The sequence below is a fragment of the Prionailurus bengalensis genome, chromosome B3 (assembly GCF_016509475.1).
Source record: "Prionailurus bengalensis isolate Pbe53 chromosome B3, Fcat_Pben_1.1_paternal_pri, whole genome shotgun sequence".
Taxonomy (NCBI): Eukaryota; Metazoa; Chordata; class Mammalia; order Carnivora; family Felidae; genus Prionailurus; species Prionailurus bengalensis.
This window is the reverse complement of record NC_057355.1, coordinates 120,282,513-120,305,668: the sequence shown is the minus strand read 5'-3', so window position 1 is coordinate 120,305,668 and position 23,156 is coordinate 120,282,513. Positions and strand designations below refer to the sequence as shown.

The window sequence follows — 23,156 nt, the reverse complement described above, 5'->3', positions numbered from 1 at the left end:
TGAGTGTCTGTCCCAGAATGCCCTCTGCCTTGGGATATGGGACACCCAGTTCCCTGCCCTCTTTCGGATGGTGGGCAAACCTAACATGCATTCATTCGTCCGTTGATTCGTTCACTTATTCAGCAAATGCTCACCAGGTGCCTTGTGTGGGCCAAGCACAGAGGATTTTGGAGTCAGCACAAGGCCCATTCATGCTGCTCTCGTAGACATCTACCTTACAACTGGGAGGTGGGTGACGAGGTGCCTGTGCCTCAGTATGGCTTCTGCCCGCTCAGCCCGTCTTCTCCCTCCAGACCCCACTCCTGGGCCTGGGCCCAGGCCTGGCATGTATTTCTTTTGCCTGTCAACGATTGACTTGGTGAGTTGGCTCCGTAGGGGGTCTGGCCTGGAGCCTAAAGGTGGGAGGGACAGGGCTGTTCCTAACTTCAGACTTGGTTGTGGGGCAGTGACCGTATTTTCCAAATTAAAACTAAGTATGGGTGGTTTTGCAGTGCGATGGAACTTTTGGCAAAGCAGCAGAGGTAGCATTCAGCTTCCGAGCCAGAGCGTGCAACTCATAGGTACCAGTCTCAGCTCTGCTGGCTGACCTCTTCTCTGCGCCGTCTCCAATCTGCACGATGAAGACAGTGACAGCGCCAGTAGGGCTGCTCTGGAGCGTAGAGGATGCGCGTCCTTAGCATTAGGTCAATAAACAGTAGCTGTTGTTATAATTGCTAAAAAGCATGCCTCTAGAAAGGGAAAAGAGAATGGACACACGACACTGGCTCAGGGTTGGGGGGCGGGGGGCGGGAGGTGGGCAGGGGCAAGGCCTTGACCTGCTCAGCATCTCCCCCTGCAGCTCACAGATCGTTTCACCCCTTTTCTTCTCCACCCCCTGCCCCAACCCATTTCTGTTCCTTCTAGTTAGGCCCACCCTTGAGACTTCCGTATCCCACATTCCATTCAGTCAACAGATATTGACATTAACGAAGCACCCATCTGAAGCGTCCCTAGTGTGCAGGCCCTGGAAAGACAGTGGAGAATTAGCAGAAGCAGGGACTCCTTTCTCCAAGCTTACAGTCTGAGGTGTGGGGGGTATATACAGGTAGCACTAACTAGACACATGTCAAGTGCTGTGGGAACACAGACGGCAGAACCGGGACCACTGATAGGTCCTATGGCACCTCTGTACAAATTAGAGGAAGGTTCTACTTCCATTTGTTCCAAACAGTCTTCACAAATACAAATCTAGGATGCCAGCGATTCTCGTAGATGTGGTGCTTTTGTGCAGTGCACAACCTGCACATCTGTTCCCTGTGCAGTAGAAGATCCTACCTCAAACTTATGGATCCGGCAAAGCTTCTTGTAGGAGGTGACATCATCCAGGATGAGAGCTGAAGAATTATTACAGTAGACCAATAAGATGGGAAAGAGCTTAACAAACAACCCAAGGGAATTGCAGAGGCAGGTGAGACCAAGAGAGTGAGCGACATTTCCTAGAGCACAGCACACCCAAGTCTGTGCCCTCACCTCCTCCCTGGCCCGGTTAATGCCTCCCACCCCCTTCCCCCACTGTCTTCAGCACATCTCAGCAAGCTGGGCGCCAGGGTGCAAACCCTAGAGTGTGAAGCATTCCAGCACACCAAGCAAGAAATAACAAAGACCAGGGAACGCAAACATTTAAAACACATTAAAGTGCAGCTGGGCATCGTAGAGAGACAGGCTAAGACTGAGGAGCCTTGTGTGTGTTGACAGGGTGCCAGACTGAGCCTGGGGCTGCGGGTGGGGGATAGATGTTTCTCTAAGTAGGCATGACTAGCAGGCTACAGTGCAAGAGACAGCGGAAGAAAAGTTGCGCTGCTGGGGTGGGTTTGGGAATGGTTGGCAAGACAGGCAGGACTTCGGTGTTCGAGAACATTCCCAGGCCGGGGGGCTTTGCCCCTCTGAGCCTCTACTTGTCTTCTGGTGAAATAAGGCTGTGTCCCTCGGGGAAGAGCTTTGTCATCCCGTTCATCTAGCAGGATCAGGGGGTGAGGGGAGTAATAAAGCCAACAGCCAGGGAGCTATGTGAGTTCAAGGCTTCCTCTAAGTCCTTTTGGCTTCTGAGGTTCCATGCTGGACGGTCAAAGGCTCCTGCAGAATGATGCTATTTCTGAGGAGGAAAAGAATTGTCTTGAAGTCTCATTCACATGACACAGACAAATCCCTTCTCTTCCGCAAAAATTCCTCTTTCTCTGGGAGACCTCGGCTCAGGGAGCCATGATCCCCTCCCTTTTCCCTCCACTCTGAGTGGCAGATACAGCTGACCTTCCAGGACCCAACCCCAGCCACGTCTTCCTAACCATTGGGAGTTTTTCGAAGATTCTGCAGTTCCCCTGCTGGGTCCAAAGAGCACACAGCTCTCAAAAGCCACTTTGATTGAGGCCACATTTTTGAGTTTCTGTCTGAGAAAGACAGACATCTGGGTCGACTGGAAAGTTGGCCACTGTCCCATCTGGCTTGGCATTGGCTGTGTCAACCCCAAGGCCCCTTTGCTGGGGCAGGCGTGGCTGGCACTCTGAGCTCCAGCTGTTTGCCGCGAGATGCTCCGTCCATCCGCCTGGCATGGGATGAGTTCACCTCAAAACCCGGGCCCCTCCCTGTACCTCCAGGGACTGCTGATTCTCTTGCTCTGCCCCTCAAGGAGTTCCGCATCTTTCCATCTTAAAAACAATAATAGCTGAACTTTTACCCTATGCCCGTCTCTTCACCTGCCTGACCTCACTAAATTGTTGCAACCACCTTCGAGCTAAGAGTCTTTATCCCCACTTGACAAATGAAGCTCAGAGAGGGCCGAGGAACTTGTCCAAGGTCATGCAGCTAGGACAGGGGAGCAAGGCTTCACACCACAGAGTGATTCTCTGCTGACCAAGATCTCCCTAATCATTCTGGGGAGAGTTAGGCCTGCCCAAAGACAGCAACGCTCAGGACGTTGGACTAGGAGTTCACAGCCAAGAGGGGGCTGCCCAGGATTGTGTTTCATGAATTATTTGTGCCCAAAGGACATCCCTCAAGAAGACTGGGATAGAATAGACAGGCAGGGCAGCTACCTGAAGCTCAGGCCTAAGGGTTCACGGAGATGCGTTAAAAGAATTGTCCCGGAGGGAAGCTGGTGGGATTGTTCCCTGTGGTTCTTGGAGGGCTAAAGCCAATGTGAGGATGTTTCTGGTGAGCAGAGCTCAATTCAAAGCACAAGCAACAGCTTATTAAAAACTGCAGCTCATTGGGCGTGCCAGGGTGGCTCCGTCGGTCGATTTTGGTTGAGGCCATGATCCCAGGGTTGTGGGATCAAGCCCCGTGTCAGGCTCCACGCTGAGGGTGGAACCTGCTTGGGGTTTTCTCTCTTTCCCTCTGCCCCTCCCCCCAGCTTGTGTCCTCTCTCTCTCTCTCTCAAAAACAAAAACCCAAAAACCAAACCCCAAAACCACAGTTTATCAAAACCCAAGGATATAATGGGGTGTGCCCAGAAGAACTGAGCTCTCTGCCACAGAGAGTTTGGCTGCTAAGAACAGGTTCATGGAAGGAGTTGGGAAAGGAAATTTATTTTTGAGGGAATGGAGGTTTAATATATATGTCTGCAAATGTATTTGAAACCCTCAGTAGAAAGAAAGCTTTGGTTTGCCTGGGTTTTACCAGGGCCCTTGCCCGCGGGGGACTGCTTCAGGTGAGGCCAACCCCCGGAGAGGGTGGGTATGTGAGGGGACACAGGCAATTGGCAGGATTTGGGGCAGAGAGCACCAGAGGGCAAGTCACTGCAGCAACCTCGTTATCATCACCATCATCGTTAGCAACCGTTTCTTTGGAGCACTTAGTAAGTGCCAGGCCCCGGTGCTAAGTACTTCCTCATTCCACTGCATCCTGACCCTGTCTCTGGGCGTTGGGTGTGACTGTCTTCATTTTCCAGACGGGGAAATTGTGTGCCCGTGACTCGGGACCCCTTCCTCTAACCAGCCCGTGATCTTCCTCTCGTGTGGCCTCGTGTGCACTTGGCTTAGAGAATTTGTTCAACCAGAGGACCCCGGCTTAGGGAACAGCTGTGCTGGGGTGGGGCTCCTGTTCTCTGGGACTCTGGGTGAGACGCCCAGTCTCCTGCCCTAAAGAAATGGGATTTTTCAGAATTCCAGTTGTTGGGCTGAAGAAAAAGCAGTGTCTCTTTGGCTCGGGGATGTTCTGAAAGCTTCTTCCAAGGGACTCGAGGCCTCCTGGGAGTTGTGCCTCAGCTCAAGTTAGCGCCCTCCTTACCCCAGAGCGGTGTCACCGACACGTGGCATCTCTGGCCTGGAGAGGTCCAGGGAGGGCTGCGGTGGGGTTGGCTGGAGTGGCGCCTGCCTGAGCCAAGGGTCTGACCAGACCCCTCTCTACCTCATTGCTTGCGGTAACCAAGACGCCCGCTTTGGCTCTAGTGCTGCCCCAAGGAAGCAGTCAGAGCCCATCTTTGGGTGCGATTTCCACAATCCTTGAGGGGATCCATTAGGACCTCACCAAGCAGAAAATCTGGAATAACGAACGTTACAATAATCACCAGTGTGTGACAAGTATCATGCTCGGGGTTTTGCACAATAGCATTCACAATAGCCCCAAGGAAGGAATTGTCTTCCACATTTTACCGATAACAAACTCAGAGAGGTTGAGTCATTTGCCCAAGTGTCTCCAGCCAATGAGGGGCAGCAGCCAGCTTGCCGTCCTTGAAACTGTGTTATGGAAGGAAGGAAGGAAGGAAGGAAGGAAGGAAGGAAGGAAGGGAGCATAGAGGGAGGGAGGGAGGGAAGGAAAGGAAGAGAGAGGAACTAAGTGTTGGGGAGCATCTGCAGGGACTTTGCTAGGCACGGTGCTAGCTTCAGTGACACTGATGGTTTCAGTACAGTTGACCTTCACGAGCCATGACACGGAGTGTCTGTCCCCACCTGTGCAGATGAAAAAATTAAGACCGAAACAGGTTAAGAGATGTGTGCCAGGTCACACAGCTAGTCAGAGTAGAGCCAGGGATTCAGTGTGGGTCTGGCTGCCCCAGGACCCACACTCCTGTCACTGCTCTGGGGGAGCAGAAGTTTCTTTCCAGCTTACCCACCTGAGGTTTGCAAATGGAGTATTCAGCACCGATGGGCTCACATGCCCCGGTGCATCGAGCTTAGCCTCATCCAGGGTGTGTGTGTGTGTGTGTGTGTGTGTGCGCGCACGCGTCCGTCTGTCTGTTCTCTGGCAGAGGCGTGTGTGCCCGGGCACCCTCCACAACTCCCTGCTGTGGTCATCTGTCATCACGGGCTGAGATCAGCATGGCTTGTAAACAGCTCCGTGGCCAGACATATGTCTCCACCAACTCCTCCCTGAGCTCTGTCGTAGAGTCAGGGCCAAAACTGTCTCCAGCAATTAGTCGGTCCTGGTTGAGACCTCCTGGGGAGTCCCAGCAGCCAAGGGAGAGAGCCAGCGGGGCAGCGGCAAACTGCCGCCAGGGACCCCTCTGCTTCCTTCCCCGGTGTGTGAGCCAGCTCAGGTGCAGTAGTGAGTAAACAGGGCTGGGGTCAGGGGCCCGGAGATGGGAGGTTCTGGCCCCCAACGCCCGGGTTTCCTTAGGCAAGAGAGGTACATACCTCCACTCTACAGGCTTCGTGGGCATTTTGTGATGCTCAGACTCCTTGGAGTTCGGGTTGATCCCGGCTGACCCCTCAGCAGCCGCTTGGGCTTTCTCAGGCCTAAGAGGCCCAACCGCAAGGTCACCGGCAGCCGCTCTCCACGTATCTCTGCGAAGCGCCCATGGGAAGCGTAGCTTAGCCTCTCGATTTCCAGATCTACCTCTCTCTGCTTTCCGACCCGCTGGCTTCCCCTCGTGTTGGCCGAGGGGCCATGAGGGGTAGTGCGGGTTCTTACCCATTGCCTTTCCTGATTCTGCATGGCACTTCGGTTGTAGACCTTGTGGGGCATTTACCCAACATCTGAGTAGTTCTTCCGACCTCCATCTGGGTACCGCTGCCTTCGCTTTTCCCAGTCGCTCTCCTGGTCCCTTGTTTCAAGAAAAAGGGAAGAGAGGTTCCCAAGAAGGGTGATATATTTCCTGATGGGCACACATCTCCCTGTAGCCTGCAGACCCTAGGATTCCAGACCTAGATAACTCCTGAGGCTTGTCATGAGTTCATGCATTTATTTATTTGGAGGCAGTAGAGAGGAATGGTTCAGAATTTATCCTCTGGAGGCAGACGGCCTGCGTTCATAATCCCAGCGCCACCCACCAGCTGGGAGACCTGGGGCCTGTTTCCTGACCTCTCTGGACCTCAGTTTGCTCATCCATAAAATGGGGACAATATCAGTAAGTCCCCTCAAGGGCTGTTATGAGGATCAAATAAGTTAATACAGGTAAGGACTTTATAACAAAGCCCGGCCCATCGTAAGTGCCATTTTAGCGTTTGCTATTATTAGTCATCCCATTTTGACTGAGTGCCTCTAGTGTTCCGCGTGCTATGCTTGGCTCTAGACACATGGCAACAATAAGACAGGGTCCCTGAACTCAAGGAGCTTACACTTCAGCGGGAGAGATGGGCAAGCAAACAGGCGATCGCAACAAAGCATTTTAAGTGTCAAGAGAAAGGAAGGCCTGAGTGTGTTGAGAGCACTTGGGAGGCAACCTAGGGTGGGTGGCAGGGGTGGTGGTGCCTGCCCACCCCCCTCACCATGAATCACAGCTCACTGGCTGCCAAGATCACTCCTGGAGCCGCAGGTGGGTGCTGGGTTCCACCTGAGCCAAGGTTCTCCCTTCCACATGGCTGTCTAAACTTCAGCCCTCTAGGGGCGCCTGGGTGGCTCAGTCGGTTAAGCATCCGACTCTTGGTTTCAGCTCAGGCCATGATCTCACAGGTCGTGAGATTGAGCCCCACATCGGGCTCTGCACTGACAACCCGGAACCTGCTTGGGATTCTTTCTTTCTTTCTTTCTTTCCTTTCTTTCTTTCTTTCTTTCTTTCTTTCATCATCTATCTCAAAATAAGTAAATAAAAAAAATAAACTTCAGCCTTCTATCCCCCCCACTAGATTGCAACTGACTTTTCTAGATTGGATGCTGCACTTGCTCTTACAGAAGCTCATAGGTGGCCTCTGTGAGGTGTGGAGACAGGTCTCGGGGCCCTCTTTGGGATCAGGTCGGGGTTGCTGGCAAAATGGGAGTTTCACCAGGGACAGCGGCTTTGAAATGCATTCCTCCCCAGAAGGCTGCCTTCACAGATGCTTATCCATCCAACAGTTTCTCTTTCCTCCTCCTCCTCCTCCTCCTCCTCCTCCTCCTCCTTCTTCTTCTTTAACATGTATTTATTTTTGAGAGGGAAAGAGACAGAGCGTGAGCAGGGGAGGGGCAGAGAGAGGGGGAGACACAGAATCCGAAGCAGGCTCCAGGCTCTGAGCCGTCAGCCCAGAGCCTGACGCGGGGCTCGAACCCACAGACTGTGAGATCATGACATGGCCTAAAGTTGGATGCTTAACCAAACTGACTGAGCCGTCCAGGCGCCCCCAACAGTTTCTCTTAAGGCCAGCAAGAGGGCAGAGCCCTCTGGAAAAGAAATCACTTTATAAGAAAAGCACATGAATCTGGACGAATGAATGAACACAGCTCTTCTCAGTTGCCACCTTCCCCAGGTTCTCGCGGTGCCCTGAAGGTGCCCGCCATTGTTCCACCCTGGTTCCTGGCTTTAATCCCAGCTCGGACCACTCATCTCCCACTCGCTGAGGAAGCGGGGTCCTTCTGCCTCACGATTCCCCCCTGACATCTCGGTGCCACCCTGGCCCCCTGGCCCCTCTCTCCCGCCCGCTTTCAGCAGAGCGGCACGCGAGGGATGTGGCCTTCGCAGCCAGAGGCTTGGGTTCAACCGCTACTCGGCCCCCTCTGAGCTACGCTTTCCTAATCTGTAAAACAGGGATAATGCTCCCTGCCTTGAAGGTCATTGTGTGGGAAACGGGATTCTATGTACCAGTGGCCTTGCAGCTCCAAAGCCCTGTCCAGATGTTCTGGCATCGGCCTTGCATCATTCTTTCCCACCTTCTGCTCCTCATAATGGTTGCAGGCTGCATCTAATCAGCTTGCTTTCTGAGTTTCTCCAAACAACTTCCCCTCTCCCTTTCCTCCTCCCTGTCCTCAGCCGATGCCACCGGGCCCCCTGCCAGGGGCGCTGACGTTTCCCAACCTCACTCCCATCCCTCTGTCTCAATAGCGGCCTGTTCAGAATCCTCATTTATCTCCACTGGGCCGCAGCCCGGTCCCCACCGTGGAAGGACCTGTCAACCCTGAGCAAGACTGTCGTCCATAGCGGGAAAAGATTTTACAAATTCCACTGACGATTTTTTTTGAATGTGAAAAAAAAAAATTAAGCTTTACTAATTTATATCCTTGCTTGGCCTGTATGGCAGACTGTGGGATGTCGTGTTGGGCCTGTGGAGTGTCCTCAGGGAAGAGAAGGTTCCGGAAAAACATGGCACCTCCTCTTGTTTGTGTCTGGCCTATCACAACACATAACCCACAACAGTGCTGGGTTTACGGGGTCTTTCAATTATGTTGTCAGGTTTTAATGAAAACAACCCTCGCCACGGGGAGAAGTGACTCTAAAAAAAAAATTCCTGCAAAGAAACAGGATTCAAAATAATACTAATAGCATAATCGCCAAGTGATGATTTTTTTTTTTAATTCAATGCTGCCGCTTCTCCTCTGACATGTAATCAACTGTGTTCCAAAGTAAAAATGATCAGGACCTCTCAGACATGACCCAAAACGGACCCCAGGGTCCAAATGATCAAGAAGGCTGTATGAAATAATATATCGTTAATAACAGACTTTGCCCTGGGGGCGCCTGAGTGGCTCCATCGGTTAAGAGTCCGACTCTTGATTGTGGCTCAGGTCATGATCTCACAGTCGTGAGATGGAGTCCCTCATGGGGCTCCTTGCTGGGCGTGGAGTCTGCTTGGGATTCTCTCTCTCTCTCTCTCTCTCTCTCTCTCTCTCTCTCCCCCACCCCCCGCTCGCACTTGAAAGAAAGAAGGAAGGAAAGGAGGGAGGGAGGAAGAAAACAGAATGTGCTGGGAAACAGCAACTAATGATAGAGTAAAAGCCATCTGGATTAGAAACACATTTAAAAACTCCGAGATGCTCAAACTTTGCTGTATAGTTGGGTGGAAGTATAGATACCTCTAACGTGTCTCTCGGTATTTGCGAGAATCTATTTCCACAATAAAACACATGAAGAATTATCTTTGTGCAAGCTACTAAAGAAAGGATCAACCCCCAGGCATATATTCCCAAACGTTAAATGACTTCTTGAATAAAAGTAAGCTTTTCCACCAACTCCGTAAGGGTCATTGCTGATGCCCCGACTGGAATAAAAAGGAATCCAGGTGAAGTCATAGAGGTGGAGAGCACTCTGGAAAATTCCCTCACCGCAGCACTCACAGACAAGCTATTGCCCCGAGGAAGTGAAAGTCAGAAGGAGACAAATTGCTAGAGGAAGTCATCATGCGGTTCACTCTATGAAACAAGACCTTTAAAATCGAATGGCATCTTTATGGAACGTGATGTCAAAACATCACGGAAATCCCTGGACCCCTTGAGAATTGCGGGCTGTGTCTTGGCAAAGAAATGGTCAGACTTATAGATGAGCTATTCTTTTGGAGAAAAAAAAATGGGTGTTTCACATCTGCTGCCTTTTTCTATGATGACAGATGGCTGTCAGTCATATGCTACCTGCTAGAGCTTTTCAACAAAAACCAACCAACCAACCAAACCCCCCAAAAAGCCAAACCCTTCCAAGTATTCCTCTGGAGGCTGACACGCCAGTCCATCCCCCCCAAAGGAATAGAAATGTCTTCCCTGTTTTTAAATAGGTTTTTCTTTTTCAAAGTACTTTTTTCTCTTTAACGTACAGGAGAACGTTGTGCGATCAGGTAGGGTAGGTGTCAGCACCAGAATTCTGAGACTTATTTCCTTGTTGGTCAGTCTAGAGTCAGACATCTGCCCGGTTTTGTCTGCTTTTCACTTCAGGCAGGGCTGCTGGTCAGGAGACTTGTACCACAGAGAGAACCTTTTGAAAATGGAAACCGTTCCATCGTTACGGGATTTGTCGCTAGAAGCCAACCTCACTTGCACACTTAAAAAACCGGAAAACTGGAATTTTCTAATGTACCTTACATCTGTTAGGAACCACTAGCTGACCTCAGGGGAGATGGAAAGCTACCAGCCAAATTTCAACACCAGCATCGCACAGTTGGTGAATGTGAGTGAAAAATGAATAGCGTGGTTTCATGAGTGCAATCAAGGATGGCCTTCTTCCATCTTGAGCTGAGATACCTTGTCGGCTATGGCAGCATTGACACCAAGTATCCAAATAAACAGAACTTGGAATTAGACAGTGAATTGTTGTGTCTAGAGGTTTAAAAACTAATAAAATAACCATCGTTACGTAAGATATAACCTATTAGGAGAAGCGGGGTGATGGACACACAGGACTTCTCTGTGACTGTTTTTTGTAACTTCCTGTAAATCTATAATGACTTGAAAATCCCCCCAAGGGGCGCCTGGGTGGCGCAGTCGGTTAAGCGTCCGACTTCAGCCAGGTCACGATCTCGCGGTCCGTGAGTTTGAGCCCCGCATCGGGCTCTGGGCTGATGGCTCAGAGCCTGGAGCCTGCTTCTGATTCTGTGTCTCCCTCTCTCTCTGCCCCTCCCCCGTTCATGCTCTGTCTCTCTCTGTCCCAAAATAAATAAAAAACGTTGAAAAAAAAATTAAAAAAAAAAGAACCCCCCCCAAAAAAATTAGATAAATAAATAAACGAAGCTTGTTTAATCACATTATAGTGTATAACATTGATATATACAAGAATATAGTCACTGAGGGTCATTTCTAGTAAGAGCAAGTTGGGTCAAGGGTAACCTGGTGAGAGCCAGGGAAGGGATTGCAGCCAAGATGCCATCACAGCTACCCACAGTGGTGACTTGGGGGGACAGAGCCTCACAGCTGTGGAGTGGGTTGTACCCCACTTTTCAGCGTGGGTGACAGAGGAACCCAAGGGCCTTCCAGTGAGGCCCATCTATATCTTCACTCCTTAGCCTCGCCGGTGGTTGAAAATGGCCAGCTGGAGTGTCCCCAAGGGTACAAGAGACTGAATCTCACTCACTGCCAAGGTAAGGATGACCGGGGCCAGGGCTGGGCTTGGGGAGGGGAAATGATGAAGGTCTGATGATGCCGGGGCACTACCCCCATCCCCAGACAGAAGGAATGGTGTCGCTGAGTGGTCTTCTCTGGGTACCGCTAAGCCCCAGCTTGGGATGCTATGGGGGCTGCTGGTTCCAGGAGCCTAAGGAAGTCGGGGAGATAATGATAGAGCAAGCCTAGAAAGGACCTGGGAGCTGAGCCTGTCCCTCCTCCCATCTCCACCTGTCCCCACTGGACCTGGGCCAGGTGGGTCTCTAGAGCTGTGGGTCTGTGTTTGAAGACCCTGGTCCCTACATGTTTACTCACCTCCTGGGCCAATCTCCCTGGATTGGGAGGACTTTTGACTCCAGGATCAAGTCAGCCTGAGTTGATGGGGACCTCTGTGGACTTTGCCCAACACCGCACCTTCAGCTACTCATACCTGCCTCCCACAGCTAGGAGGGGGAAGAAAGAGGGAACAGGGGGCCATAAAGTCTAGCCCATGATCCTTGCTGGCCTGGCTGACAGGCTCTTTAAGGCCAACCAAGGCCTGGAGCACTCTGCATTATAGAGCCCCCAGAGGGGCAAGGCCCAGAGGCACCTTAGGACAGATGGGTGGGAGGTGGGTCTCAGCTATGGCTTTGTCACTACAGGGAGTTCCAGTGGAGATGGGGAGTGGGACCAGGATGACTGAGGGTCCAGAAGCCTTCACTGAGGGGCAGCTGTTACCACTGCGCCGCTAAGGCTCTGAGCAGGGAGCCGCTGTTGGCTATGGGCCTGGCGGTAGGAGAGGTGAGCAGGGCCTTCCAGCTGGGAGGCTCCTGAGGCTGGCAGAGGTCAGTGGGGAGCTGAGGCAGCCTCCCCTTTGGGGAACTAGACACACTGATGTCTGTATGACTTGCTTTGAATGAAGCTGGGTTAGAGACAGGGGATTGACCCAGATGGCTTCCTAGGTACCTCCCCCTGGAGGCTTCTTCAGGAGAGAGAGATCTGAGGGAGTCCAGGGCCGGGGTGGGGGGGGGGGGTGTCTAGGCTGTCTGCTGTGGGGTGCCAGGCCCAAAGGGGATTTCTGGACCATGGATAAAGTGCTTGGACCAGGCAAAAGGGCAGGCCTCTGACCCAGCCCAAGGTCAGACTCCCCTGGGGGCAATGGGGACTAGTAGACTAGACAGTGGGCGTGGAGAGAAGTCTTTAGTTTTGCCCTTGGAGGGTACAGTAGGGCCATTCATATCTCAACTGTCCCCAGTGGCCTCTCCTCCTGGCTGGTTTCCCAGTGCACAGGATTAAAGTTATTCCCAGGATTTCAAATGAGCTCTCAGCCCTCCCTCCACGGAGCCTCGGGAATATAGGAAGCCAGGGGGCCCTCCCCCAGGAGACCCTGCCCCCTAAAACTCCCCCTTCCCATGTCTGTGGGCTTGGTCTCCCTATCTGGGAGGGGACCTGCTCACCTCTACATCCATGTGCATCACCCTCCTCTCTCTCTCTCCAGCCTTCTCTCCTTCCATGGGACAATTTTGGGGTCTTGTCATGAGCTGCATGCGTTGTGCTAGGTGCTTAGTACACAGTGACAGATAAACACGGAAGCTGCCCCAGGTGAATACAGACGCTTAAACCATTACACCCCACGGGAGAAGTGCTCTCACCGGAAAGAAGTTCTGGGTGCTGTGGGATCCCATGGTGGGGGCCCCTTCCCAGACTGGGAGGGTAGGAGAGGGGCTTCAGGTGACACCTCACCTCGACTTAAGGAATGAGTAGAGGTGACCAACTAACGGGGATGCGGACATTCGAGGCCGAGGAAACAGCACAAGCAAAGGAACAGTTTAGGCCGGCTGGAGTACAGCCTGTGTGCCCACAGGAGACGACACAGACATCCCAGAGCCTCGTCGGGGCCAGCTGCCCACCCACAGGCTGTGGGGAAATATGGTGGAGGGCACTGGATGCCCTGTGAGGGTTTAGGAGCTCCCTCTAGGAGGTGAATGGGGACCAGAGGCATGTCAGATTTGCATTTAGGTACTTAGACACATCACTATGGCCACAGTCCAGGGGCAGGTGGGTCTGTTCCCTTTCCTAGATCTCAGTGGCATCTCCCCAGGCACCTCCTTCCCAACAGGGTATCCTGCCAAAGAGTAGTTGGGCCATCTTCTAACCCTTCATTCCTGTCTTACTGCACAGGCTTCGCTGAAGCCTATGGGTGAGCCTGCGACTCTGGTGACACTGGGTCGCACCATGTCTAATCTCCCGGCCCTGGAGGCAGGAGATCTGCCCCTCACGGATCTTCCTCACTTACCATCATCAACAAGGGTGCCATCACCAAGACTTCTTGGAGCTTAGAGTAAGGGTTGGGATTTCCCCTTGGCAGGAAGAAGTTTCCAGCATGAAATGTTTTTGAGATCAGAAGGGAAGCTAATGTCACTCCCTTGTTTGAAGAACAGCATGTGCCCCCACTGGTCTTGGAGGATGTGTGGGGCTGCCTGAGGCCTTCCGCCTCCCGGAAACATAGCCTCTGGCCTCCTGCCTCCTCGACCTTGCTGGGCCCCTCTGTCCTGCGGATGTGTCCCCCAGACCTGCAGAGATGCTTCAGAGTCTCTCCAGGAAGCCTGAATAGGAGGGACTGGACAGATGGTTCTCCACTCTCCAGCCCGAACTGTGCCCTTATCTGCTCCCCCCGTATGCATCCCAGCATGCTACTTACTAGCTGGGTGCCTTTAAGCAAGTTACTCCTGGAACCTGCTTCCTCACCTATAAGATGAAGCCCCATGGACCTACTTGATAAAATTGTTGGTAAGAACTGAATGGGGTATCATAGGCAAGCCACCTCGCCTGGTACCTGGCACATAATATGCACTCAATAAACATTCACTTTTAATATTATGACCGTTATTACCAGTTAGTGGACTAAGTGATTTGCAATTTTTATCTTGTTTTATTCTCCTAACAAGACCATCTGGTAGTTACTATTTTTTTTTAATTTTTTAAGCGTTTATTTCTGAGACAGAGAGAGACAGAGCATGAGTGGGGGAGGGGCAGAGAGAGGGGGAGACACAGAATCCGAAGCAGGCTCCAGGCTCTGAGCTGTCAGCACAGAGCCCGATGCGGGGCTCGAACTCACAAACCATGAGATCATGACCTGAGCTGAAGTCGGTCGCTCAACCAACTGAGCCACGCAGGCGCCCCTGGTAGTTACTACTAATGTCCCCATTTTATGAATTAGGAAACGGAGGTACAGAGAGAGGGACCACACTTAATAGATGGCAGCTCCATTGTTGTCTTTTTTTTTTTTTTTTTTTTTTGAGAAAGTGTTTGCAGAGCTCTGCACCGGCCCCTCCCCTCCGTCCAGCCTCGGTGGGGCAGGCGCTCGCTCACCTCCTCCAACCCCACAGATATCAACGAGTGCCTGACCCTGGGCCTGTGCAAGGACTCGGAATGCGTGAACACCAGGGGGAGTTACCTATGCACCTGCAGGCCTGGTCTCATGCTGGACCCGTCCAGGAGCCGCTGTGTGTGTAAGTGCTGGTGGGGGCCAGGGGTGGGGGACACAGGGAGGCAAGATGGGATCCTCAGGGTCCCCCGGCCAGGCCCAGAGCGGTAATTTCCCCCAGGCTCCATCCCAAGGCCCGGGACCTGTGTCTCAACCGGGAGCTGGGCCCGATGCACAAAAACTGACCTGCCCCCGCCTGCTGGAGCAGAGATGGTTACGACTTCAGTTTGGGTTTTTGGCATTTCTTTGGGGGCTTTGCGGCTGGGGATTTTCTGCTTCTGTTTATTCTCTAATCCTTTCTGTCCTATCTGTTGCCTCGTTTACTTTGAGGGGGCGGGTGCGTGTGTCGCCTCTGTTCTGATGTCTGGCTGAGCTGTGGCTGCCTCTTCCAGGGCCCGAGCTTAGCAGCCTGGTCACTTGGCTTCAGCCCTTTCTTAAAGGGCCTGTCTGGAGCGTGAAGGCCTGCTGCCTGACCCCCAGGCCTTTCCTTAAAACGCGCGTCCCTTATGGTTCAGAACGTGTGTCTGTATATGTGCATGTGTGCACCCCCAGCCAGCTGTTTCCAGCGGCCTCTGTGGTTTCCTGCTAGGAGAGGCCCAGGCTGGCAGCACCCCCAGATAGCAGGACTGACGCCACGGCCCAGACAGGGCTCTCCTTGGGCAGGGAGGCCCGACCAGAACTGAATAAAACCAGTCCCGACTGGCATCTGGAAAGTGGCAGCCCAGCTCAGCAGAGCTCCCTGGGGCTGGCCAAGCCCTCGGCCTACAAACCGCCAGGTACCGGGTCTGGGAAGGCCACAGGATGAGCAAGACTCCAGTGCCACCCAGAGGGAGCGTCCATGTGAAGGGAAAGAGGAGACTGGACCCAGTAAGCATCTCCAAAGAGAGGAGACAGTAAAAAAGGCTTAAGAGGGGACACCCAGAGAGTGAGGAATCCCAGAGTGGGGAGAACACGTCTGGTGGCTCTCATGAAGACTTGATGGTGACCAGATATGTGATCAAGGCCTCAAGAGACATATAGCACTTTCTTCTCATCTCACCCCCCACTTAAGATTCCTTTATTAGGCAGGCATATTTCACACCTGAAGTGACTTTGACTTGTTAGTGCCAGAAAGAAAGCCTTAATACAGGGAGGCAGAGATGGCCCTTGGGTGTTCTTTACTGTTTCTCCCTGCCTACCGTTACCCCCTCCAGCTGATGATTTACCTCCCTGTAGGCAGAGAGGGGCAGGCATGAAGTTTCTCTTCTCTTCATTTCTGAACTTTGCCCTCTTCCCTGCCACCTGACCAGGGCCAGTTAGGGCAGTCTACAAGGGTCCCTCTGTGCTGGGGCAGTCTCCTGATACTTTCAGCCGGGTCACCTCCACCCTGGGGCTCAAAAGGACCGAGTGCCACCACACTGGTGGTGCAGAGCCTGCTTGGGATTCTCTCTCTCCCTCTCCCTTTCTGCCCTTTCCCCACTTGTGCATGTGCTCTCTCTCAAAATAAATAAATAAGCTTAAAAAAAATAAATAAAAGGACCGAGCCATTCCCTACAGTATTGCAAGGGAAGTAGCTGCTCGAAGCATAGATTATACCTGGAGACCCAGGCTCATGCACTGACCAGTGTTTGACCTGTGTGTGTAGCACATAACCTTTGACAAGGAACCTTCACATACATCATTGTGAAGAAAGTATATCAGACAGGGGGCGCCTGGCCCCTGTGACTCTTGATCTCATGTGACTCTTGATCTCACGGTCGTGACATTGAACCCCACGTTGGGTGTAGAGATTACTTAAGTAAATAAACTTTAAGAAGAAGAAGGAGGAGGAGGAGAAGGGGGAGAAGGAGAAGGAAGAGGAGGAGGAGGAGGAGAAGAAGAAGAAGAAAGTATATTTATTAGTCAGGAGTCTTTGGGTTGCAAGTGACAGAAACCCAACTCAAACCACCGCAAGCAAAAATAATTAATTGCTCCACACAACTGCAAAGTCCAGGGGTAGGTGTGCCTTAGGCTTGGTTGGATACAGGTATTCGCAGTGTCTTTAGGATGCCTCTTGCTGTTTTCTTTGTGTTGATTTCATAATTCCTTCAAAGGTGGCCACCAGACACTCAGACACTCCAGACCTACATCTCCCAGCCTTGCAAACTCCAATTTAAAAATAGAGGAATTGGGGCGCCTGGGTGGCTCAGTCAGTTGAGTGTCTGACATCGGCTCAGCTCATGCTCTCACGGTTCATGAGTTCAAGCCCCATGTCAGGCTCTATGCTGACAGCTCAGAGCCCAGAGCCTGCTTCGGATTCTGTGTCCCCCCCCCGCCCCCCGTCTCTCCTCTCCTTGCACTCCGTCTCTCAAAAACAAATCAACATTAAAAATAGAGAAATAAAAAGCATCTCCTTTCTAATAATCCATGGAAAGTCCCAAAGCTGATTATTATCACTGGGCGTACTTGGTCAAGTGCCCGTCCCTGACCCACTCACTGTGACCAGGGCTATGGACTCTTTCAGCTAGGAAGTAGAGTCAGCCTCTACTCCACATGGACAGAGTGAGAGGCAGGGTAGGTCCCATAGCAAGCCAGGGTGCTGTTACCAGAATACAGGGGCATAGATGCCAAGCAGGCAAAAGCACAGGTGTCTACTCCCCATGGAGTTAACATCATCCTTATTGTACACATGAGGACGGTAAAGCCCAGGGAGTCACGTAGCTCCTGGCGGAGCAGGGATTGGAACTTGGCCTGCTGAGTCCTGGGCCCTGACCTGGACTTCCCCAGGGTCATTCTTTCCTTAGTTTTGAGTGTTGTCTTCTCTGCCCTTTTCTCGTCCCTTCGTCTGGCCCTACAAGGAAGTCAGTCCCTTCCAGTGTGGCATGGCCTCTTTGTCCTCCACCGAGATAACGTACAAGAGGATAATCTTTAATACTCATTATCAAAAGACGAGAAGGGAGACAATGGTGATGGTATTATCATCGTGTAAAACCAGCATAGCTCACGCCCACGGTGGTGCACGGGATTTTGATTCGTGGATCTAACCATCCACCTACACTGGTCCAGCGAGCTTTTACTGAGCATCCGCATGCACCGGACCCTGCACAGGGTGCCTGGGCTACAAAGATGGCCCAGACAGGGTCCCTGTCCTCAAAGCTCCCCATCAAGCCTTTGGCTCTCACCTTGTCTCATCTCCCCAGGGTGACTCTGGCCCTAGAGCACACTGCTCCCCACCCAACCCCAGGCCTGTGGTAAACACTTGTTAACTTGGCATCTGGAGACAAGCACATACATCCCCATATCCTGCCCTCAGGCCCTCCGTGTGAGAGTGGGAATCAAGGGGCCCCTCAATCAGGTAACGCAAGGAGAGACACCAAAGGCTTCCACTGTGATTATTCCTCCCAACGTTCTTTTGAGCCCTTTCAGTGCCCAAACCTGCAGACTGAGACTCTGAGACTCGGCTGGAGCAGCCGCTCTCATCAACTGCCCCCCTCATCCACCCCCACCCTGCACTTCCCCCGTGGCTGGCCACCTGCCCACCCCACCTGCGGTGTCTGTTGCAGCCGACAAGGCCGTCTCCATGCAGCAGGGGCTGTGCTACCGGTCGCTGGGGGCTGGCACCTGCACCCTGCCTTTGGCCCAGAGCATCACCAAGCAGATCTGCTGCTGCAGCCGAGTGGGCAAAGCTTGGGGCAGCAAGTGTGAGAGATGCCCCCTCCCTGGCACAGGTAAGCATCTTGCCTGGTCTCAGCTCTGACCACCCAGGGGCTTCCTCCAAGCCAGTGGCCACTTTCTCCCACCTGGGCCTCACCTCCAGCCAGAAGACCCTTAGTCTCTTCCATCCTTCCTGCTCAACTCCTTACCCCAACCTGGGTCCCTCCTCCCCCGTTGCCACAATTGCTTGTCCCCCAAAGGGAGGGAAGGGAGGGCCCTGGGCTCCTGCAGGAACGGCGCCTCTCAGCTTGGCCTCTGACCCCTGACCTTGCAGAGGGCTTCAGGGAGATCTGCCCTGCTGGCCACGGCTACACCTACTCGAGCTCACATATCCGCCTGGCCATGAGGAAAGCCGAGGAGGAGGAACTGGCCAGGCCCTCCAGAGAGCAAGCGCAGAAGAGCTATGGGACCCTGCTCGGGCCAGCGGAGAGGCAGCCACTCCGGGCAGTCACTGACACCTGGCTGGAGGCCGAGACCGTCCCTGACAAGGGTATCTGGGCTGGGGGAGGTGCCTGAGGGATTCCCCTTCTCCCTCAAAGAGCCACTGGGTGTTTATCCTGGATCCATGGCTTCCCAACTCTGGAGCATTAGGGGAGGGAGTTTAGAGCAGCAGCGCCGGGAGCCCTGCTCTCCTGGCCTGGCAGGATGGGAAGGTCTCACCTCCTTCCCTACCCATATGGGGTCAAAGGTGCCCACATCCCAAGGGTTGCCGGTGGAAGCGGGCAAGGTCAGCTGCAGGCCCCACCCCAACCCATCAGGCCTTCCTGGCCCCTGGTCCCATGGCCCTGGCCACACAGCTTCTGGGGCTGGTGCTTGCTTCAAGGCCTGAAGGTCTAGTAGAGAGACCCTGGGGAGTCTGGACACTGTCGATCCCCTCCCCTGGCCTTAGAATCAGAGTGCCAACTCCAGCTCAGTCGCCTCGGGCTGGGGAGGCACAGGCTGGAAAGAGATGGCCTGAGGCACCCCTGGCAGGATCCCCAGGAAGCCAGGCTGCAAGTACACCCGGGGCACTGGTAGCCCTGAGCACAGGAGGCCAAGGACACACTAGGACAGGACAGCTACATGATGGCCAAAATTGCTCCAGGAATCTGGAATAAACAGGGAAGTCCGGACAGAGCCCCAGTCATGGGAATTGGACACTGGCCAGGCCAGGAGCAGCTCTTCTCTTTCTAGAACTGTTGCCCTGGGCCGTAGCCCACGGCAGAGGCTGGAGTGACCTGGTGTGGCTGGGAGGCTTGAGAGGGAGGAGGTGACAGAACAAAGAGGAGAGTTACATCCAGGACAGATGGGTGGATGGGCCCGGGAAGGGGTGGGACTCCCATCACAGGGGCCTTAAAGGAAGGCAGGAGGCTCCCTCTCACCCAGGGAGCCACGTCATAGGCCCTCCAGACCTGGCCTTCTGGGGTCTGTGGTGGCCAGTCCCTGCAAGGCCAGGAGGGGCAGAGGCTGTACTCTCTCCACCGCTGACCTCTGGGGACAGGTCAGGAGGTCAGTGACTGAACGAGCCTGGCCGTGGGTGGAGGGAAGGAGGCGGCCCGGCTCTCCTCCCTGAGCTCATGCTCTCACCTTTCCTTCCCAGGAGACTCCCAGGCTGGCCAGGTGAGTGCATCCAGGGATCGGCCAAGCGTGGCAGAGAGCGGGACAGGGTAGCCACTGAGACTGCAGGGCACTGTCCCCTGAAGGAGGAAAGGGAGGCAGAGGGGTTATGTGTGGGGTGTTACCTGGAGAGATGCTGGCATTGGGGTGGGGGGGGGACTCACCCAAAGACCTAGTTTTACCCCAAGGGAAGTCAGAACATCAGCTCTTGTGCAGGCAGTCTCTCATTTGGGGTGCTCTGGGGCCCCCCTCAGAAAGGAAGTAGGAACAGGTCCTGTACTGCAGCTAAGGTCTAGAACTGGTTCCAGACGAATTATGGACGTGGCACTTTCTGAGCCTGGTTTGCTCACACCGCAGGATCTCCCCTGTGGGTGGCTTGTGGGGAAGTAGAAGCAGAGATGTGGCTGGCCTCACGCCCCTTCACTCCCTTCCCTGCACCGAGGATTCCCCCGGGAAGAACCGAATCCTCCCGGAAAGACATCCCACAAGAGTGAACCTGCTTTTTCCCTCGCCAGTCTGCCGGTCCCTACCCTGTCCCCTGCCCCTCCAACCTGCATACCTGACTGTCCCCAAACCCCGTTCCTCCAGTGAGCTGCTTCTCTCCCCAGAGAATCACATATTGTCCTCCCAGACCAGAGTCCGCTTCTGCGTCCGCACAGCCCCCAGCCTTGCTCCTGGCCCGCTGTCGTCCCCTGCCCCTTCTCTCCTCCTGGTCCACCACTGCTGTCTGTGAGCTGTGGTGAGGGACGCCAGGGATGGCCTGGGGGACTCGGATTCACCGCACTGGTCCTGTGACCCTAGGTAGGCTAGTTGACCCCTGGAGCTTCTGTGACTTTATCTGGGCTCCTAGCATTGAGCTGATCATTGAACATTGCTGGTGCGACACAGATCTGACACACCACATACATCAGTTCACTTAATCGTTACAACCTACTATCATAGGATAGTTGAGCAGATTAATTCAGACAGTGGACATAAAGCGCTGGCAGAATGCCCAGCATCTAGGAAAAACTCCTCAATGCCTGGAATGAATGACAGAGTAAGTAAAGTGGACAGGAAGCCCCGGGGGCAGGGGTGAGTGTGATGGAAGAACGAACATCAGAGAGGTGACAAAGGATCCAACTGTGACTGTCTCCTCTATTCTGTGCAGGTCACAACCAGTGTTACCCAAGTACCTGCCTGGGTCCCAGGTGAGTCCCTCCTCCTAGCAGCTCCCAGGAAAGAGAGACCGTAGAGTTTGTACCCTGGGCTGAGGCACGGGGCTCATACCAGATGAGGTCGTGGGTGGCGTGACACGCGAAGGCTTTTTTTTCTGGGTGCTCTATACACCTAAGGTGCTGCAAGGTCGGTGAAAGACACAGAGATGTTTTGCGAATATTTCCCTAAACACCTTTCCGCATTTCACGGTGCCACTCAGCATATAAACGAGACCAAAGAGGAAGCACTGATGAAGCAGGGGCCCGTCAGGTCCCCGGAGCCCTTCCCCGGGGGCCTGTCTCCCCTTGGGAAAAGGTTGGAGCTCTGCAGAGGCCAGCTTGCAGAGGGTCACTGGGGTTGGGGACAGGGCACTGTTCAGGGGCTCTGTCTCCAACAAGCTAGCTGGCCTTGGCCTGGTGGTCGTTTCCACGAGCCTGTCTCCTGACCTGTGAAACGGAAGCTGAGACTGGATGTCCTGGCGGACCCATTCGAGCTCTCAGATTCTCTGACTCTATTTGGAACAGACAGATGGGGAGGGCAGGACAGAATCCACCCTAGGCTCCACCCCTGGTTCTCCAGCTGGAACGGCAGGAAGAGGGAAGGGCCACTGCCAGCACCTCTGGAGGGCACACTGTCTCGGGGTGGGAAGGCAGGTGGCCAAGGGGCCATGGCTCATCTGCTCTCTCCTCTCCCCCACCGCAGGCAATGCCACAGAAAGACCAACACCACCACTGCCTGGACAGGAGATTCCAGACAACCCGGAAGAAGAGCGAGTGACCACCCCCCATGACGGGCTGGAGGCCCCGGGCCCCTCAGGTACCTGGCCGTCAGCCTGGCGAAGTGTGGCTGGTCAGAGCCAACTCTGGGGCCTCCTCGCCCACCAGATGAACGGCCTCTAGTGAATTCCTGCTCATCTCATCCCAGGGGGCCCCTAATGAACACAGCAGTCCTGTCAGGAGCACGAGTCAAGCGGGGAAGGAGAAAGAGAAGGGAGGCCTCGGAGGCTCCTCTTACTCAGAGACCTTCTAGGAAAACCCAAGGGCCCTCGCAAGGAGCCTCCGGGAGCCTGGCTCCTCCCGGCTGTTGACCCTGAGTCAGCTGAGTGCCCCGGCAGCGAGCAGCCTCCTGCCCACAGGGCCGGCCAACTTTCGGGAAGGAAAGTGGTTCTGTTCTCAAGGTTGTTTAACTGTCGGGGAGCCTGAGCTCCCCCTCTCCGGTCGGCTACAATGGCGAGGGGTGTGGGGTGGGGGAGATCCCTGGCAAATCCACCTTGCTCTGCAATGCGCCCTCCTCAAAGGCTCATTGTCTGCAGAACTGCTGCTCCCTGTGCACAGGTGTGCTCACACGCGCGTGCCCTCACGTGTGCCCTCACGTGTGCCTCGTCAGGGGCTGGCTGATCTCTTAACCTCACAGACTGAGCTCACGTCAGGGGCGCGAGTATTTCCGGAGTTCTTCCACCAGAGAGAGAGAGACCAGGCTGCCGGGTGGAAGGAACAGCCCAGAGAGTGTGGGGTGGAGGAGGGGCTGGCCTTCCCAGGCCCGAACCGGGGGTGTCCTGCCACCCTTTCCAGGACCTCTCTCCTCGGTGCTCAGTGCACTGCATCAGGGAGCATCCTTATCCCCCTCTGCTGGGCAGGCAAGATGAGCTGGGTTAAGGGGATCCGTTGGGGATTCTCCGACCAGAAAAATGGGCCTGGAGGCAGGGACAGGGGCGGGGGGGGGGGGTGGCAGGAGGAAGAGCCCAGGTGAGGCTCAGCAGTGGCTCTCAGCTCTGTGGGGGGACAGAATCCCCCCTCCGTCATCACCCACAGCTTAATCCCCCTTCTCCCCTGCCTTCCCCCAACCTCACCCCTCTGGGAGCATACATAGAACCTGGCAGGGGGTCCCCATAAGCCCTCCCCCAGCTGACCCAGACTTGGAGCCAGGCCAGGGACAGGCTAGCCTTGCCAACAGGCCGGTATGCACATTCGGTTCTGTCCTGCTTAGCAAACGCCGTGAAGCCTTGCTGTGCACCAACACAGGCGTCGCCCCAACCCATTCC

General features: G+C 54.1%; 1 protein-coding gene across 4 annotated transcripts in view; it reads left to right on the top strand.

The window, feature by feature from the left end:
* Positions 1-23,156, top strand: part of LTBP2 (latent transforming growth factor beta binding protein 2) — a 106,937-nt gene that overhangs the window by 58,278 nt on the left and 25,503 nt on the right. For all 4 annotated transcript variants that reach the window (XM_043556625.1, XM_043556626.1, XM_043556624.1 and 1 more), the window contains exons 9-15: positions 11,088-11,162; positions 14,553-14,675; positions 18,172-18,336; positions 18,597-18,812; positions 19,902-19,921; positions 21,069-21,108; positions 21,818-21,931. In XM_043556625.1, coding sequence (XP_043412560.1) covers positions 11,088-11,162; positions 14,553-14,675; positions 18,172-18,336; positions 18,597-18,812; positions 19,902-19,921; positions 21,069-21,108; positions 21,818-21,931 — 753 coding nt within the window. The remainder of the gene's footprint in view (positions 1-11,087; positions 11,163-14,552; positions 14,676-18,171; positions 18,337-18,596; positions 18,813-19,901; positions 19,922-21,068; positions 21,109-21,817; positions 21,932-23,156) is intronic.